At 24.8% G+C, this 18,095-nt stretch overlaps 2 protein-coding genes across 2 annotated transcripts; one reads left to right on the forward strand and one right to left on the reverse strand.

Moving 5' to 3' along the window:
* Positions 1-3,480: 3,480 nt before the first annotated feature.
* Positions 3,481-5,219, forward strand: LOC124936701. Its single transcript, XM_047477222.1, has 6 exons — positions 3,481-3,615; positions 3,692-3,796; positions 3,877-4,041; positions 4,112-4,273; positions 4,524-4,673; positions 4,830-5,219. The coding sequence occupies exons 1-6, from the start codon at positions 3,481-3,483 to the stop codon at positions 5,217-5,219; spliced, it is 1,107 nt and encodes a 368-aa protein (XP_047333178.1).
* Positions 5,220-6,963: 1,744 nt separating this feature from the next.
* LOC124919326 (cysteine proteinase COT44-like) lies at positions 6,964-9,195 on the reverse strand. The gene is made up of 4 exons (XM_047459551.1): positions 8,675-9,195; positions 8,207-8,442; positions 7,907-8,047; positions 6,964-7,422 (listed from the first exon to the last, which is right to left on the reverse strand). The coding sequence occupies exons 1-4, from the start codon at positions 9,153-9,155 to the stop codon at positions 7,162-7,164; spliced, it is 1,119 nt and encodes a 372-aa protein (XP_047315507.1). The 5' UTR covers positions 9,156-9,195; the 3' UTR covers positions 6,964-7,161.
* Between the last annotated feature and the right edge of the window lie 8,900 nt (positions 9,196-18,095).

Consider the following 18,095-nt stretch of genomic DNA (forward strand, 5'->3'; position numbering starts at 1 on the left):
AATCGAAATTTAATTGCATAGAAACATTCCTTAACATGAATCTAACATCAAACATGCATCCATAACATCAAAAAAAAAATCAAAATATTTGTCGAAAATCAATCATGTTCTTCACATAAAATTATAAAAAAAAATAAAGTAAATAAATACCTTTGTTTAGGGGATTGAAAATACCTCATTTTTACCACATACAACATATTGATTAATTTTGAGTCATTGTCTTCAAACAAGGACCAAAAACAATAGTCAATCAAAATAACTCTTATTTGAATTTGACCATTATTTAATATGATTGAATTGAACCAATCTATAAGAACGGAAATTTAAATAATCACCCACACAAATAGATATTCAATCAATTTCAATAAATTGAATCTAGAATAATGCAATAATCCTAAAATATTAATAAGATGACTTTATTAAATTGGACTTACAAAAGATGAATTAAAAAAATAAAAGATTCATTACCATGCTTATGGATATCATTGTGAATAAATATACCAAATTTCAAAGTAAGACACTTATGTTTTATGTTTGAATACCAATAAGACAACCTTGGTGATTTTGCTTAGAAAATTCAAAAGAGTACTAGGGGGTTTGAAAAGGTGTGTGAATGTGTTTAAAGATGTGGAAAGATGTGTCAAAAGTGTTTCTTTTTAGAGGCTCCTAAATTGTATTTATAGGCATGAATATTTGAATTTTACATGTTTTTCGATTACATTATTTTTTCGGGGGTAAATTTGGAACTCCCAATCAAAATTTATTATCGTTTCAAATTTGTCCAAAAAATAGCTACAGTAGAACTTCGATAAATGAATGTTCGATAAATGAATAATCTCGTCTAATGAATAAAAATTTCGGTCTCAACTTAGTCCTATGGGCTTAACAAATAACATTGTTTAATGCATTAACGAATAAATACAAATAAAGGCTTTATAGGCCTATGTAAATATAAATGAATAATCACTATATTTCAAATAATATATTTTTATTTATATAATATATCATGAATACATTTCATCCCAGACTAATTTTTAAACACATTAATAAGTCATATTTTTTGGAGATAGTACAATAGTCTCACTACATACATGATATTGTGCACTAACTATCATGTGCACATTATAATAGTCTCAACTAGGGACGAATCTATGTAGGGGCTCGGGTGGGCTGAAGACCACCCTGAAAAAAGAAAAGAAAATTACGGTTTAGATGTGACATTACCCCTAATTTTTTAAAAAATTTCAATAGAATTCACTATTTTATTTATTTAATTATTAAAAAAATTATAAAACTTACTTTTATTTACCCGTTTTATCCAAAAAAAAAATCGTTTTTACTTTAGCCCACCCTAAAAAAATTTTAAGCCCACCCCACTAAGGATGGCAATGGGGCGGTTCGGGGCGGGGAATGCATTTACCATCCCTGCACCGTTTTTGTTTCGGGAATTTTTTTAATACCATCCTCGCTCCGTTCGGTTTTATTCGGTTTCGGGAAATCCCCGCGGGGCACCGTTAATAAAATATTTTTAAAAAATTAATAAAATTGTAAAATAAAATTATATAAATGGATTTTTTTAATATAATATATATTAAAATATATTGAAAGTTTATATTTTTATAAAGAAATAAACTTAAAATTCTTATAAAATATAGTGAAGAAATAAATATAATAGTGATTTAATATATTTAATTATATTTATAGTGTTCGGAGCAAAAACGGGGTGAGATCAGGGCGGGAGACACAAATATCATCCCAACCCCATCCCGTTCGGTTTCGGGGGAAACCGTCCCAAATGGGACAATTCGATTCGATTTTTACGAGGCGGTTTCAAATTGTCATCCCTACACCCCACCACCGAATTCTGGGTCCGTCCCTGGTCTCAACTCTAACTATCATATCATGCATCTAGAATTCTACAAATATGAATGTAATTAAAGTTTGCATAAAAGTTATAACTATCATGAATTCTAGGTACATTAACTTAATATATATATATATATATATATATATATATATATATATATATATATATATATATATATATATATATATATATAAAATGATATAATTAAATAAAAAAATATGTAAAAATATCATCTAAATAAATTATTATTTATTTATCGATAAATAAATATTATATTCATTTATTGAGATTCTAATATATTTGTTTCATAGAAAAACAATAAGAATGGCATGTATTGACTTACTAATTATCTCCCATTGACTAATTCCTCCTCTCTTTCATTATTTTTTTTTTTCATTTTTTTCTTCCCTATAAAACAAATAAATTCATTTCAAAATCATTTGTATATAACAATCACTTATTTCATATATTTGATTTTTATTATTAAAAAATTATTTTTGAAATCAAATTGACACTAATTTAAATCTAACATATTATTTATCTAATAAATATAAATACATCCTACTAAGTTCTATTATTCAAATTTAACTTGTTATATATCTTATTATTTATTTAAGGTCTGAAGTTAATTATTTTTATATTGCAGTCGCCTTGACGATGTCTTTAAAATAATTATTTAATTAATAATTCTGCAATAAGCCCGTGTATAAATTTTATATAATAATTAATAAGTTCTGTATTTATCAAAAATATATAAACTATATAATTAGTGAGTAAAAAACTTAGTGTTTACAACATTTTACTTAAAACAATTTCATCGTCTTTCTCTTATACTCAAGTTTATCGTATATGATTGTCTCATATGGTATAATGAATATAGTATTGCTTCAACATTATAAATATTACAAAAAAAATTACATGAACTATCACTCATATTAAATTAAAATTGTGTAAAGGCACACTTAAAATATCAAAGAAATGAGATATTAATAGAAATATAACTATCAAAGCTACGAGACTCTAAAGTAGTTTTTATTTCATTTATATTCTTATTATGAAAAAACTGTTTCTTCGTGTTTTTGATGTGTTTGTCTGAGATTTCATTTTTATTTCATTATTGTAGAAGACTATTACATTTTTTTTTATCTTTTATAATTTATATAAAGTTACTGTAAATTGTATTTTTGAAAAACAAAAGAAATTTTTATCTCTTTATAATTTATATAGAGTTACTGTAAATTGTATTTTTGAAAAACAAAAGAATTTTTTATCTCTTTATAATTTATATAAAATTATGTAAATCCTAATTTGGAAAAAAAAAATATATATATATATATATAATTATGTAAATCCTAATTTGAAAAAAAAATAAAAATAAATGTCCTTTCAAAGGATTAAATTATTTTATTATGATGTAATTTATTTATTTTTAAAAAGAAAATGTATAATTAATGCCTAAACACTCTTGGATCAGATCAGATCTGTATTTTCTTTTTCTTGTTCATACAATTAATAATTTAAACATAAGGAAGGTTTAGAAGTCTTATATAACCCACCACCAATGACTCTTAAAGAATGAATCATCCTTGAATGCATTTCTCATTTATGAGAAAATGATGAATATTGTTGCAATGATCTTTGCATTTGGGACAATAGTCGTAGCCCATTTGTTACCCTATGGATTTACATATGCCACTACGACATTCATGAACTTTTCAAAACCCAAAGGAACACTTAAAACCATCAAGGTCATCATCCTCATTATTTTCTTTTCAATTTCAACATTAAGGTTATAAAATAAAATCTTTTATAATCTATATGCAGAGTGACAACGGAGATGTTATCGATTGCATTGATATCTACAAACAAATCGCTTTCGATAATCCATTGATTAAGAGTTTGCAACTCAATCTATACTTGGACAAGCAGGTACATTATACCACACAAGTCCATTTGGAAATATTTCCTAAATTCTTGGTTTATAAAAGCTAATTAATTAATCTGTATAGATGAAAATAGATAACTCTCTCCCCGAGAATAAACTTGTCCAGGGCTGGCATAGAAATGGCAAATGCCCATTTCAAACAGTCCCTATTCTAAGAACCCTTAAGAATCAATTTAAGTCGTTTCAGCCATTTCCAGCCATCAAATATGCTGACTTTAAGAAGCATGAGGTATGATTATATTACCTTTTCAATTAACTTTTTCCTAAAATAATTTAATGTTACAAATTAAAAATGTTAGCATGCAGCGGTATGGAATAAGAAAGGAGAATACTATGGAACTTCTGCAAAATTCAGTGTTTCGAATCCTCGAACTGAGAAAAATGATTTTAGCTTATCGCAACTTTGGCTTGCATCTGGGCTTAACACATTGAAATTAAACTCCATTGAAGCCGGTTGGACAGTAAGTACAAAACTCGATTATACATTTGATGTAAAAACTATTTAGATATATAAGTAGTTTAATTAATTTATTATTGATTTAATTTCTTAGGTCTATCCTAAAATTTTAGGAGACAATCAAACAAGGTTTTTCATATATTGGACAGTGAGTTCTCCTCCAGCATAATGGGTGTTTTTTTAAGATTATTATTGCAACATTATTCAATGTGTAAATTTGTTTATAAGTAACCTAGTTAATGGGGACAATGCAGAGAGATTCCTATGGCAAAACAGGATGTTATAACCTAAGATGCCCTGGCTTCGTGCAAACAAGCCAAACTTTTGCCCTCGGCTCTCCCCTAGAATTACCGATTTCCACACATGACAAGAAATCGAGCGACATACAAATTTCTATCTATAAGGTTTGAAATTGAAATGTCTATAATCTCATATTGTATTCCTTTAAGTGTAGGTCTTGTTCGATCTGGATTATTCGGATAACTAGCCCCTACATAGATCTGCCCATGTTTGAACTACGAGCCGTAAATGTATTTTTTTAACAAAATTTGATGTGTCAGGACAAGAAAACAGGACACTGGTTGCTCGAATTGGACAATGAATTGATAGGATATTGGCCATCTAACCTTTTCAACAGTTTAGATGCGAATGCCAGTAGAGTTACATGGGGCGGAGAAGTTTATAGCTCAAACAATTTAAGTAGCCACACGACTACTGAGATGGGCACCGGCCACTTTCCCAGAGAAGGTTACTCAAGAGCTAGTTATGTCCGTAATCTTCTAGTCATGAAAAAGCCAAACACATGGAGTAGTCCTGAGTGGTCTCTTGAAAAATTAGTGACAAAGCCTCAATGCTATAACCTGAGCATTCCAAACTTTTTCAAAAGGAAAATGGGTTGGGGGGTTCATTTTTATTATGGAGGTCCTGGATTTTCTAAAAATTGTCCATGATTTTATATATAATAAACTTTTGGTTGGAATTTGGATTATATAGACTACTCCATTATATGAATAGAAATGAGGATATAAGAATAAATTGAATGAGTGAGTTTCAAAAATAAAATCAATGTAGTGTGTTTGTCCCAAATTGGAAAGATAGTAAAATGTACCTAATATGTTTATCATAAATCTATAAATCATATATAATAAGATTTTGCTAACTGCTCATTATTTCAAATGGGTATTAATTTATTTGCAAGTACATTTAATTGGCATACAAATAAGAGGATATATAAATTAATTTTTTTAATTGAATTAGTCAATTAAACTGGTATTAATATTAATATGCAAATTATAAATTTTCAATCAAATACAATTATAATAAAGGCATACCAATTGAAACCATTTAAATACATTTAATGAAAAATGCAATTGATTATATTGACTAATTTATTTTGATATAAATTCTTAGTTGTTAATAAGGCAATAATATTTAGAGAACTATATTATCTCTTCCTTTAATCATTTAATATTGAATCACTACTCAAGTAGTTGTTGTACAATAAGAGATAACTATTTTTGATAAACTTTAACACGTACAATATAAACACAATGAAACTATTTTAATGAAAATGTATTTAACACATCTCGAATCAACCTCTTATTCGATGATTTCGTTTATCTGTATATTATACTTCATTTATTTTTTTTAACATCATATTCTTATATTCTTTTTTTTAATTTCAAGACAAGATACTTTAACACTTTTATTTAAATTCCTAAAAACAACTAAAGTTAAGTGTATTTCTTAAACAACCTCAACTTTTTTAAGCAAAATATAGAAGATAAAAAATAAGCAAAGAAAAATGAATATAATGTGCCTAATTTGTTTCAACAAATCATTAAATCAACTATTAAAATATCATTTTAGGTTATTTTTTTAGGAAATTAGCACGATCATCGCCTCACAACCTTACTCTTAACTCATGTAACTTGAGTTCCAAATAAGTTCTATTGATATATCATATTCAAAAAGATATAAGAATACAAACTCAATAACAAAGTTTAACAATTCAAAATGTTTCAAATAATCAATTTTGTATACACTCGATTTCTACCCCCGAATATACTATATTAAACTATTTTGGGTTAGTATATTCATGATTACTAAGCCAGAATCCATATAAAACAATTAATTCAATAACGAATCAGCTTAGCCGTTTCTCGAATTAATTAAATCACAAATATTTAGTTAAATTGTCAAAAATACATAAAATAAATTAAATGTGGCCAATAGCTTTAGCTCATAGAGCATTTTGGTACTAATATTGTGTTTTACATGAAAATAAATGATAAAAAAAAAAAAATTCTTTTCCTGGGTCCGGGTCCCTGAAAACTGCCATGGGGGCAGCGCGTGGAGGTTTTCGTCGGACCGGAGCTAGCAGTCGCCAACAAGAGCATCGGAGGCCGGCAATATGCTGAACTGGGTGAACCAGGCGAGTCAACCCGGGCTCGGCCGAGTCATTCCCCAAATCAATTTGGGCGGGAATAGATTAGTCCATAACTAACCTAGAGTTACTTAACATCAGGCACAAGTAACGTAATCAGTTAATTCATAGTGTTAAGGTTAGCTATTTAAGTACAGTTTTTGCCTAAAGTCATAACTAAATGAACTTAGAGTTATAACTTAAGAGAAAGATTAGAGACCCAACAATTTACTAGCTATTTGAGACTGCAGATCCAACAATTTAAAACATGAAGGTAATAACAACATTATATATTACACAGCAATTTAACAAACTAAAATAGGCCTCCATCAGCTTCCACCACCACCATCATCATCTTACAAGGCAACCAACCAATGGGAATTACAATTTAGAAGTAAAATAAGCCTTTAACCACTTCTATATATATATATATTTGATTCATTACAATAATGTTTAATTCATTACAATCAAACAATGGTTCCAATATGGGTGTGAGCATAGCCGGTCTTCTTCTTAATGGGATAAGAAGCTTGCATCGCTATTCCACATTTCCCCGATCTCATACCATGACCAGCAGTGTTTCGCTCCATCCTGATATATCCCTTCTCACCCCAATCCTCTCCCCACGAGTTCCTCACGATCCAATAATCAACTCCATTCTCAGTTCCATACCCAACCGCCGCCACTCCATGGTCCAGCGATGTTCCGCAATTGCCAGTGAATGTACCCTGCCATACCCCAAAAGTTATTAGACGAATTAGAATTCTAATTTTATAAGAGAATTGGAGTGGAATTTTAGTTACGATTCAATTCTTATATCTATGAATATCCCCTCTTAAATCCTATGATGCCTTAGCCCAAATACAAAGTAGAAAACAAATTGAGCAAGGAAAGAAAGTAAACAAATTTTCTTTTTTAAAAACCAAGGTTTAGTCCCTTGAAGAAACTAATATCACCACCGTATCTACAGACTTCTTGGTAGGAACCGAACCTGAGACAGCTCTCGATATCCTGTTAAGCAAGACTATTTTGAATTGGGGAAATCATGAAATTACAATTCCATTGGCATTGGAATTTCCCATGATCAAGTTATCAAACAAACAATAAATTTGGAATTCAAATCCTAATTTTAAATTTAACTCTAATTCTATAACCTTAAGTCACTTTCAATCTCAAAAATCCCAAATATGTTCAAATGAAGAATGTACTTACGGAAACATAGAGCTGAAAAGCTCTGCTAGAGGCTTCAATGGCGACACTGATGGGCTGATGTGCAACCGCTTTCTGCAAAGCAATTTCATCATTGGAAGGCACGTCTTCGTAACCGTCTATGCTCACCACCTTCGCATTCTCCTACATTCAAAGAAAACGTTTAGCGACCAATGCGTTTAATTCATAATTCCATTATTATAACAATCGGGAGGTTTAATTGGGTACACCGTTAAAGCAGTTGGTGAACACAAAATAGTTCACGATCAAACAAAAAGAACAAATGAAGACAACAAGACTAACCTTAGCGACATCGCAGGTGCCGTCGGAGGCAAGATAAGGATAATCTGACTCAGTATCTATCCCACCGTTACGATGAATGAAATCAAAAGCGTAATCCATAAGTCCGCCGTCGCAACCGGCGTTAAGAGTTCGATCACAGTCAACAAGTTCTTGCTCCGACAGAACAATCAATTCTCCGGTCGCTATCTTGTTGATTCCTTCCACCGCCACAATTGTCGAAAAAGCCCAACAGCTTCCTGATATTTGAAAATAATTTTATTTATTTGGGCTTAGGCCCACTGTACATAAAAAAGTAAAAAAGAATATGCTTTGTTGTCAAATTTCTATTGGCTCTGCCTTCTTCACACACCGCCATTAATTAAAGTTTTTTTTTATAAAACGTAACAGCCATTCCTTAGTTCGAAAGTTAGATACCGAAATTACAAAAGTACCCTTGGTTTTGAAAAAAGAAATGGCCGGAAACCTTACCGCAGTCTCCCTGGTTCTTAACCGGAGCAACGGCACCTTCTTTCCTCCAGTCAACCGATTCCGGTAGCTTTTCTCCGGCGGAAACAGCATACCGTTGGCTGGCGACCTTTGATTTAACAAATCGGCGACGGGCGTCAGGTTTCATGCCGAGGTACAAGGATCGGTATTCTTCGTTGGTTAGATCGGCAAATCGGTTTAAACCCACCTTGTAAGTGAGGTTATTGGAGTTATGAGCATCGATGAAGATCAAATTATCTTTAAAAATGTTGAATCGCTTATCGGATTCACCAATCTTGTTGTAGATTTTGCCGTGTTTGGCCATCCAGGTTTGATATAGATCCATCATTTCCTCGTTGCTTCTTTCAAAAGTGGATTTTGAGGGATGCTTGTTGTTATACGCGATGATTGACATGTCCGCCGTGACTAGGGTGAGGACGGCGGAGAAGAGGAGGAGAACGGCGGCGGCGGTCAGAGTCGTCATGTTTAAAATGGGTTCGTAGAGAGAGAAGCTGAATGATGTGTAGAATGTAAATGTGGAGGAGAGGAAAGGGGCTAATTTATAGGCAGATAAAATAAGTGGATTTTATAAAATATTAAAATGTTAATAAATAATTTATTAAAAGCCCAATTCATATTGGGATTGAACTTGGGTTTAAGGGGTTATATAATTTTAAATTGGGTTGCATAGGACTCGAAATAATAAATTTTTATTTATTTGTGATTTTTTTTTTTAATAAACTTCTTATTTTCACTTATTATTTTATTTAAGATGTTTTTAAATGAAATAATATTTAAAAACGTTTTAAATATTATATTTGAGATTTATATTTTTTAATATGTCGGAGTTAGTCTGAGTAACTAAAAATATAATATAAAGAAAGATATAAGAAATTTTAAATAAAGATAGATTTTGTATTTTTTTATTAAAAATCTCCATAATTAATAACTTTACGTAAAATTTATAATTTTAATATATATGGATTTTAAATTAGGATTTTCAAGATTTATGCATTCAAAAGTAACAAATATGGTTTGAATGGTTTAAATATAGGATTATTATTTTGTTATTACAAATTTATAAAATTAATTAAAAAATAATAAAAAGTACTATGTTAAAGTAATTTTTGTGTGAGAAAATATTTAAATAGTTAGAATTGTGTTAATTAAATCCATATAATATATTCAAAGTTTAAGTTTCATCCAGCAAAATCAAGTTAAGTTTGAGTCTAGTAATGAGTTCATTTATTAAATCATTAATATATTATATTTTGTTTAGGTATGTTTTAAAATTTTATTTTGTTAGTTAATTATTAAATGTTGATGCACATGTTTGATAAGTTAATTAGTCATGGTCAAACATGTGACAGTGATATATATATATATCCTATCTGCTTTTACATTATCCTACTAAATTTTGAATTTTGATTTAATAAAAGAAAGATGATAAATTTTTTTAAAAGAATATTATTATATAATAATAAAATATATTAATATTTTAATTAATAAATGTATTGAGAGGACACATTAGTGAAATAATATTGAATTCATTTGAGTTATTTAAATAATTATATATATATAATATATATTATTTTTATATTTTTATATTTGGTAAGATTTTTTTGGGTGTTTTTTATAAAATAAAAATATTTATATTTTATCATTATCATTTTAATTATTAAGTCATTTAATTTAATAATTAAAATATTAAAATATTTTTTAATTTTATTAATTTATATTTTTAAAAAATATTTAACTTTTTAAAAACAAATTTCAACTCCATTATTTTTTTTTAACTTCTTGATATTATTTTCATTTTTTTATTTTTTTTATTACTCTTGATTTGTTGTGCTGCTCAAACAATTGTTTTTTTAATTTTTTTTAATTAACATGTGTACAAAACAAATAAATAGTAACGTAAGGAAAAAATTGTTTGGTTCATTTATAAATTATTATTTTTTCTTAGAGCGTTACTAAAGTCAGTTACAGAAATCCTGTTTAGTTTGTTTCTTAAACTACAAATAAAGACAAACTAAATAATGATATAAGCAAATAAAAAGCAACTAAAAGCCCAAATAAATTATTATTAAAAAAATGAAACCAATGTGTACAAGTAAACAAAAAATAAATTTGAGCTCGTTTGAAATGATTTTAAAGTTAGAGATAGAGTTAGTATTTGAGTTAGTTCTTAAATTGACTGACTTATTTATATATAATTATGCTTAATTTAAAATGTTGAAAGTATAAAAAACTATCTTTTCACGATCATCTATAAACCATAAATTATGTAATTTTTCTTTCCTAATTTATTTATATATTTTAGATTAGTTTTTTTCTCCTGTCATAATTACATTTCCATAATTATTAATTTATATTTTCTATCATAATTATTAATTTATTTTTTTTAATTTTTATTTAATTTTATCTCTAATATAAATATATTCTTTTTCTTCATTCATTTTATATAAATATATTTTTTTAACACAAATTATATAAAATATATATTATCTTATTAATAAATAAATATTTATTTTTATATTATTTTATGTGTAATATACATAATAATAATAATAATAATAATAATTTTTAAATTATCTCTTATAATAATTACTAATTTATCTCTTCTTTAATAATTACTAATTTTTCTTTCCTAATTAATATTTTTATTATTTTATCTTTCATATATATATATTTTTTTCTTCAATAATTTTATATAATTTTATTAATCATTTTAATATTAAATCTTTATTTATTTTTATATTTAATATTAAATATTTTTTATTTTTTTATATAAATATTTATAATATACATAATAATAATAATAATAATAATATAAATAATAATAATAATATAAATAATAACTTTTAATACTCATAATAAAATTATAAATTTCTCTTCTATATAATATATTTTTTTTTCTCTCTTTTAATCAATTATTTTTAATTTTTTTAATATGCATTTCTCTCTCCTATATATAATATATTTCCTAATTAATTTTTGTTTTTACTTTCTCTTTCATTATATATATATATATATATATATATATATATATATATATATATAATAATAATAATAATTAATTTTTTTATATTATCACTCATCATTTTTATATTAATTTTTTTCATAACTAATTTTCTTTTTGTTTTCTCTTATCTTATTTTCTATTATAATTAATTTATTTTTATGTTATCACGGCTCATTTATATATTAATTTTCTTTCTAAATTATTTATATATATATATATATATATATATATATATATATATATATATATATATATATTATCTCACTTCATATCTATAATACATTTTATAATTAATTTTATATAAATATATATTTATCTCTTTATATATTAACCCCTATATTTTTATTTTTATTAATATATTTTTTTTAATTATTATTTTTTAATTATTTTTATATTTTATACTTATAATATATATATATATATTTTCCCTCCTCATCAATTACTTTTAATTTTTTTTCTTTATCATATATATATATAAATTAATTAATTTTGTATAACGTGCATTTCTCTTTCATATATATAATATATTTTTATTTTCTCTCTCATTATATATATATATATATATAATTAATAAATTTTTTATTTCTAATAATTAATTTATTTTGTATGTTATCAATTCTTATTTATATATTAATTTTCCTTTTTAATTATTTTTCTTTATTTTCTCTCATCTTATTTATTTATATATATAAATATATATATATATATATAAATATATATATATAAAAATATATATATATATATAAATTTATATATATATATATAAATTTATATATATATATAAATTTATATCTCTCATAATTAATTTGTTTATTTTATCTCTCTTCATATATATATATATATTAATACAATTTAATATAATTTTATATCAATATATATTTATTATATTTTAGCATTATTATATATATATATATTTCTCTTTATATATTAAATTCTATATTTTTATTAATATACTTTTTTATTTTTTTTTATATTTATTATTGACGGTTTATTATTATTAATATTATTTTATTTTATTTTATATTTTTATTAATCATTTTATAATTTATATTAATTATTTTATAATTTATATAATTATATTATATATATAACCACATATTTAAAACAAATGGTTAAAAACTTAACTAATATATATATATATATATATATATATAATTTTAAATTAAAATCAACAATTATCATTGGTCTAGCGTGCAAAGGGTTCACATTCTATATATGAGACCATGAGAATCTCTCTTAATACAAATTTGAAAATGATGGTGGTGGTATATATGAGATTAAAATATCTTAGTATAAGATTAAAATGACAATTGTGTTACGGTGGTATAATGTGTTGTCTCTAAAAAAAATCATTAAAATTATTATTGACCTGCGAGTCTAAAATTATATAATATAAAGATATTGTTTTTTCCTACAATATAAGGTGTTGCACTAAATCGTAATTTATAAGGGAGTAAGAAATATATGATGACGATAAAATAGTTTTTGCAGTGAACTCTTTCGATTCACATCCGTAAATCTTGACTACATTACTAAAATGATAAAAATTTAAGATCATTCATTTTTTTCTATTGATTTATCATTATTATCTGGTATGATTGTATGAAGATTAGAAAACATTAAAAGATTGTCAGTTTCATGTGTTTGATTACATTTTAATATGTCACTTGATTTAACGTATTTAACGATATTACAATTATTTTTTTCTTCTATAATATAAGTCCATGTTTTCAATCTTCGTTACCTTATTAGTTAGTGAAGAATCATGCAAATATTTACACCTTATATATTGCTCTAATATGGCCCAAGGTTCTCATATTTTTTGAGTGTGTGTTGCAATAAATCGTAATTTGTAAGGGAGTGAGAAATATATGATGACGATAAAATATTTTTTGCAATGAACTCTTTCGATTCACATCCATAAATCTTGACTACATTACTAAAATGGTAAAATTTAAGATCATTCATTTTGTTTATTGATTTATCATTATTATCAGGTATGATTGTATGAAGATTAGAAAATATTAAAAGATTATCAGTTTCATGTGTTTGATTACATTTTAATATGTCACTTGATTTAACGTATTTAACGATATTACAATTATTTTTTTCTTCTATAATATAGGTTCACGTTTTCAATCTTCGTTACCTTAGTTAGTGAAGAATCATGCAAATATTTACACCTTATATATTGCTCTAATATGGCTCAAGGTTCTCATATTTTTTTGAGTGTTTTGGTTTTAAAATTTCTATAAAGACTTTTTTAGAGGAGCTAAGTAAATTTGCCGATATTAAAAAGCTTAAATATTTGTGATAACTTTGCAGATCAAATGGTAAAAGACTTTTACGTCAATAAATTTTCTTAATTATAGTTGTTTTAGATATCATTATATAAAAAAACAACATAATGTAAGTTTGCAACATCTATGTCTAAGCGAGGAAGAACATACATCAAATTTACTAAACAATTTGAGTGAATGCTTGATAATTTTCATTGACTTTATATAAATAATATTAATATTTTTTTTATTAATATAATCATAAAAAAATTTATAATGATTTATGAGGATTCCCAACTTCTCATAAATGATAGACTTTCGTGAAGACATATGTAGTCAATGCGAGAAAATATATACAATCATTGTGCCTATTATAACATTATGCATTTCAAAAATGTTGATAGTTAATGAATTTATATTATTTTTTATTCTTAATAATCAAATCTTTTTATTACTATTATCACAAAAGTTAACACAAAAGGTAACTACTCTAATGTCGAAACTCCTAAAATAGAATTAAGGATAACAAAATACACATTTTTCCATTATTATTTTTTAAATAATTTATACACATTTTATGGCTTCACGACGAATTATCCTAAGAAGTAATTGTGAAGATGATTTGTCCAAACTAAAAGTTGAGTCATCTAATAAAATTTTGTCATTTTAACTTATATATTAAATTATTCTCTATTCGTTTTAAAATTTGTTTGACATTATGCACATATTTATTTTTAATATTCTAAATTATAATATCTTTTGGTCAACAAATAATATTTTTGACATTATCTAAAATTTATTATAATACTCATTATCTCCTAATAATGATCATATTATTTTGTAAATAATTTATGCATATTTTTTAAATCTTCATACACCGGTTAGTGAAGAATCCATGCAAATATTTACACATTTTATGGTTTTCAGACGAATTACCCTAAAGTGTAATTGTGAAGATGAATTGTCCAAATTAAACCATGAGTCATCTAATAAAATATTGTCATTTTAACTTATGTATTAAATTATTTTTTATTAGTTTTAATTTTTTTTACATTATGCACTTATTTATTTTTAATATCTTTTAGGTCAACAAATAATTGTTTTAATATTTTATATCTAAAATTGATCATAATACTAATTATCCCCTACTAATGATCATAATACTCATTATTTCTTAATTTTGTAGATATTTGTTTATTTTAATTATGAGAATGTATATTTTAATATGTTTACTAAAATTTATGATTATTTTCAGTTAAAATTTTTGTTTATGTTTACACATAAATTCTACTTTATTATAAATATTCAAAGTGTTACGTGAAAATATATTGGTGGTTAAAATATATAAATTCAATGACTTGGTTTGAGTAAGATTACTAGACGAGAAATTAAGTAAATTTATGAATAAATGTGAAATGAGATGTTTGATTAATAAAAAAAAGTTAAAATTTGGAGTATAATGTTTGATAAAATAATATTATTAATATAGAGGGAACTAATATTAATATTTTTAAAATGAAAAATTATTTATACTATTTTTCTTTCAAATATATTTAACTTATTTTTTTTGTCTTTTAATATTCTTATTTTAAAATTATTAATTATATATATATATATATATATATATATATATATATATATATATCCATAAAATATAATAAATATGTAATATATATTATTAAATAATAAATTTAAAAAAATATATTTTGACATATTTTAAATTTTTAATAAAAAATTGTTATTTTAATTTATAGTTGTCTCATATAATTTTACTAAAATATTATATTATAAAATTGTTTTTATTAAATAAAAAAAAACAATTAATGTTATTATTTAATATAAAATTAATAATTATATATAAATATATATTAATATATTATTAAATAAATAAAATTAAATAAAAAATAAAAAATCTTTAAAAAAAAAGCAAAAATAACTTAAGATAAATAATAAAAAAATTTAAAAATTATATATGTTTGAAAATATATTTAACTAATCATGTTAAGTTTTAAAATGATAAAGAAAATTTGAGACTTATTTATTAATCATGACAAGTTGGAGACGACACTTTTCTTTCTACATGAGATGACACTGCTGTGGTGGAGGAGGCGAGAAGGAGATATTGAACAAGGGACATTGATGATGGAAACATGGGAAGATTTCAAGACCGAGTTCAAACGCGAATTCTTTCTAGAGAATGTCGAGTACGAGGCTAAGAAAATGTTGAGTCAACTTGTGCACAAAGGGACCATCAATGACTATATGAAGCAGTTCTAGGAGTTGATGCTCGAGTTACTCAGTCTAATTATATATTTAATAATTAATTAATTATATTAATTTTTTAAATTTATTTATTAATATTTTTTGTTGTTAAATATAAAATTTAACTAAATAGTCAAAATTAATATAGTTATAAAAAACGCAAATAAACTCAACATGTGTTTTTTAGTATTTTATTTTCTAAATAAGTAAATTTTTATCGTAACAAAACAAAGTAAATTTTATATAATTTAATTGGTAATATTATCCAAAACTAAATATTTGACAAATTAAATTTCAAACTTATATAAATGAAATTTTATATTTTTAGATATTTGATAAATTTAAAAATATATATTAACATTAAATTTTAATTAAAACTAATTTTTGTAAAAATTAAACCAATTCAAAATTAATTAAATTTGAATAATATTAGTTCTCCTAAAAAAAATTATATATAAAATAATATTTTGTTTATATTTTTATCTGTGAATTTTCAAAAAAAAAAAATTAAATAATGAACATGAAAATGAAGACATGTTTAGAGAATATAAATTTTACACTTTCATTAGAATAAATGTATAGAGATACACAACAATAATAAATATATAATAACATATATTTATTTTTTGGAAAATAAATGAGTTTCAAGCTATACATATGATTCTCTACCTAGCATAGTCTATGATACATTTTAGATTGTCTTATCTCTCATAATTAATTTATATTTTTTTATCTTTAATTATATTATATATATATATATATATAAATATAAAGTTTGAATATTTGAAGAATAATGATTATTTTTATATTTAAAAATATGTTATTTTATTCTTACAAAAAATATTTACTTAACTAAACTAATTATGTTAGTTCAAATGTTAAAAGTCGGGTTAAGACATCAATTACTGATTCACATTAAAAAAATATTAAGTAGAAGTACATTATGATTTTGAAAATTATGTTAACATTCTATTTATTTTTTGAAAATGTGTAAGATAAATTTTAAAGTATACTTAATATTTTAAAGTATTTTTAATTATTTTTTTATAACTATTTATGAATAAAATGATTTTATAAAATTTATTTTTTATTTATGTCTTATTTATCTTTATTTTATAAGTATAACCTAATAACAAGGTTGCAGTAATCGGTAATCGGACATTAATTGACACACACGGATTAATGATTAATTGGATTAATCGGGATTAATCGAAATTAATCGAATTAATCGTTTTTAGCCTAAACTCATTATTTTTTAAGAATAATACTAAATTAGTAAATTTCATTCATAAAAACACACCCAAATTCATACAGAGTCACGTTGGATACTAAAATTATCCTAGTTGAATGCACACGCTAGTACAAATAAGAAAGCAAAACTGTTTCAGGAACTTTCAGATGCAACAAAACAAAATTCAACCATGAAAATGGAAGAGGCTAAGTTGCTAGAGTAGAATTCTACTATAGGTTTACCGTTTACCAGTTGATGCCTTTGAGGAAAATATTCAGGTAACCCATTATCTAAATCTGCTCGACTCCCTCGGAAAACAAAACTCACCTACGATTGATCTCGGTTGCCAGTTGATGCCTTTGAAGCAGAACCCAGTTGATTCAGGTTTACCAGTTGATGCCTTTGAAGCAGATCCCTCACCTGCGATTGATCTCGGTTGCAAGTGGAAATTGATGCGGCGGAGATGAATCTGTCCGATTAGATCAGCCGGATAAGATGGTGGCGGCGAGGCGGAGAAATGGCTGAGCCGAGAGAATGAAGGTGACGGTTAGTGGATTCCTCTCAGTCGGCGAGTCGCAGACGCTGCGGTGAAATGGTAGAGTAACCTAAAGAGTGAGTTTTCAAGAG

Source organism: Impatiens glandulifera, chromosome 1 (genome assembly GCF_907164915.1).
Source record: "Impatiens glandulifera chromosome 1, dImpGla2.1, whole genome shotgun sequence".
NCBI classification, from domain to species: domain Eukaryota; kingdom Viridiplantae; phylum Streptophyta; class Magnoliopsida; order Ericales; family Balsaminaceae; genus Impatiens; species Impatiens glandulifera.